This window comes from Chinchilla lanigera, unplaced genomic scaffold, assembly GCF_000276665.1.
Source record: "Chinchilla lanigera isolate Chin_1 unplaced genomic scaffold, ChiLan1.0 scaffold00072, whole genome shotgun sequence".
Classification (NCBI taxonomy): Eukaryota; Metazoa; Chordata; class Mammalia; order Rodentia; family Chinchillidae; genus Chinchilla; species Chinchilla lanigera.
In genome coordinates, this window is record NW_004955473.1 from 3,548,185 (window position 1) to 3,550,045 (window position 1,861).

The 1,861-nt window shown below is 42.5% G+C and overlaps 1 protein-coding gene across 1 annotated transcript; it reads left to right on the forward strand.

The window, feature by feature from the left end:
- Positions 1–718: 718 nt before the first annotated feature.
- LOC102024557 (olfactory receptor 1019-like) lies at positions 719–1,642 on the forward strand. The gene has a single exon (XM_005401294.2). The coding sequence runs from the start codon at positions 719–721 to the stop codon at positions 1,640–1,642; it is 924 nt and encodes a 307-aa protein (XP_005401351.2).
- Positions 1,643–1,861: the final 219 nt, after the last annotated feature.

Here is a 1,861-nt window from a genome sequence, read left to right on the forward strand (position 1 = left end):
CCTTGATTGCTCTTTCACAGGATCCCAGTTTTGGCTTGAAATTTGAGCTCGGCTTCTTATCCTCAATAAGGGGTATTCTGATTTTTTACTAGTGAGGAGATGGTCATGTCCTTGACCGCCATCTACAGATCAACACATACAGTGAGTACTGGTGACTTCTGCTTTGGAAATAATGTCAGCATTTCCAATAGGGGGGGGTAGGGCTTGTCTTTGAAGTTGAAATTCGTTGACATATTTACCCTGTTGTTACCTCATTTCCATGAATTCCTTGGTCCAGTTTTCTAAAGGATAGAGAGCTTGAGCTTGACTTCCACATCATCAATTTTTTTTCTAAGAGTTCTTAGACCTGTGTCAGTGAGGTGTACCAACACTCACTCCATCTTTTGGCAGATGTTGTTAAGTGCCTTTTGTCCCAGGGGCACTTGCTTTCTTCCCTATTAGTGTTCTTTTTACTGTCTGTGTTTTCCTTACCTTTCCTTTCCTTCCTGCCCATTTGTCTTCAGCCTTTACATCTTCCACAGTATGCCTGGGAAATAGGGATCATGTTTGGGAAGGTATCTAAAGTGAGAGTATAGATCAGGGAAAATGCTGGTTAGTGCCATGGATCTATGTTTTGGGAGGGACTGTTTCATCCTTGTCACCCAGTTTTCTCTTGTCTCTCTCTTCAAGCATGTCTATAGAGCTTTTAACTAGTTGAGAATAATTCTCCACTGTGTCAATGGAAAATTCGTCAGCAGTGACTGAATTCATCCTTCTTGGTATGACAGACAACCCTTGGCTTGCAGTCCTGCTATTTGGAGTCTTCTTTATTGTTTATATCATCACTGTGATGGGGAATATGTGCCTGGTGATCTTGATCAGAATCAGCTCACGCCTCCACACCCCCATGTACTTTTTCCTCTCTAACCTTTCCTTTCTTGATGTCTGTTTCTCTTCAATCACCACCCCAAAGACTTTAGCAAATTTATTATCTCAGCTGCGGGAAGTTTCTTTTCTTGGATGTATGGCTCAAATGGGTTTGTTTATAATCTTTGCCTCTGCGGAATGTAATGTTTTGGCTTCCATGGCCTATGACCGCTATACTGCCATCTGTCACCCACTGTTCTACCATGTTACCATGTCAAGATTCCATTGTCTCCTCTTGGTAGCAGGATGCTACCTTGGTGGGTTAGTTAACATGGTTGCTGTAACAACTTCCATGACACAACTATCATTCTGTCAGCCACGTACCCTCCAACACTTCTTCTGTGACATCCCACCACTGTTGGCACTGGCTTGCTCAGATCCTTGGCTCACCCAGATCTTGGTTGTTGGCTGTGGGGGATTCACCCTGGTCACCTCCATTGTGGTGATACTTATCTCCTATGTGTATATAATCTTGACTATCCTGGGAATTCCTTCAGCTTCAGGAAAACAGAAAGCCTTCTCCACCTGTGCTTCTCACTTGACTGCCGTCAGCCTGTACTATGGAACAACCATGTACACTTATTTGCAGCCCTCTCGACATGGATCCCAGGCAGGAAACCAAATGGTCTCAGTATTTTATACAATGATGATCCCCATGTTAAATCCTCTCATCTATAGTCTGAGAAATGAGGAAGTAAAAGTTGCCCTGCAGAAAATACTGAGAAACAGTCCCTAATCTCCCACTGAGTGCCTCAAGAACATAGTATGTTTTGGAAAGACTTGCCAATGTTTTATTCAGAGTGTTTTCCTTGCTTGCAGATGAAGCCTTGTTAAGAACAATTGAGATGCTCTGGCTAAGTGTTTAGAAGTAGTTGTTTCAGATAAATAGCAGTGCAATAGAGGGAATTTATAAAGGCAGAATAATGTATATATTCTGGAGCAATTGTCTGATGAG

What these genes read in the sequence shown, in the direction of transcription:
- LOC102024557 (XM_005401294.2), top strand. Translation starts at nt 719, where the DNA reads ATGGAAAATTCGTCAGCAGTGACTGAATTCATCCTTCTTGGTATGACA.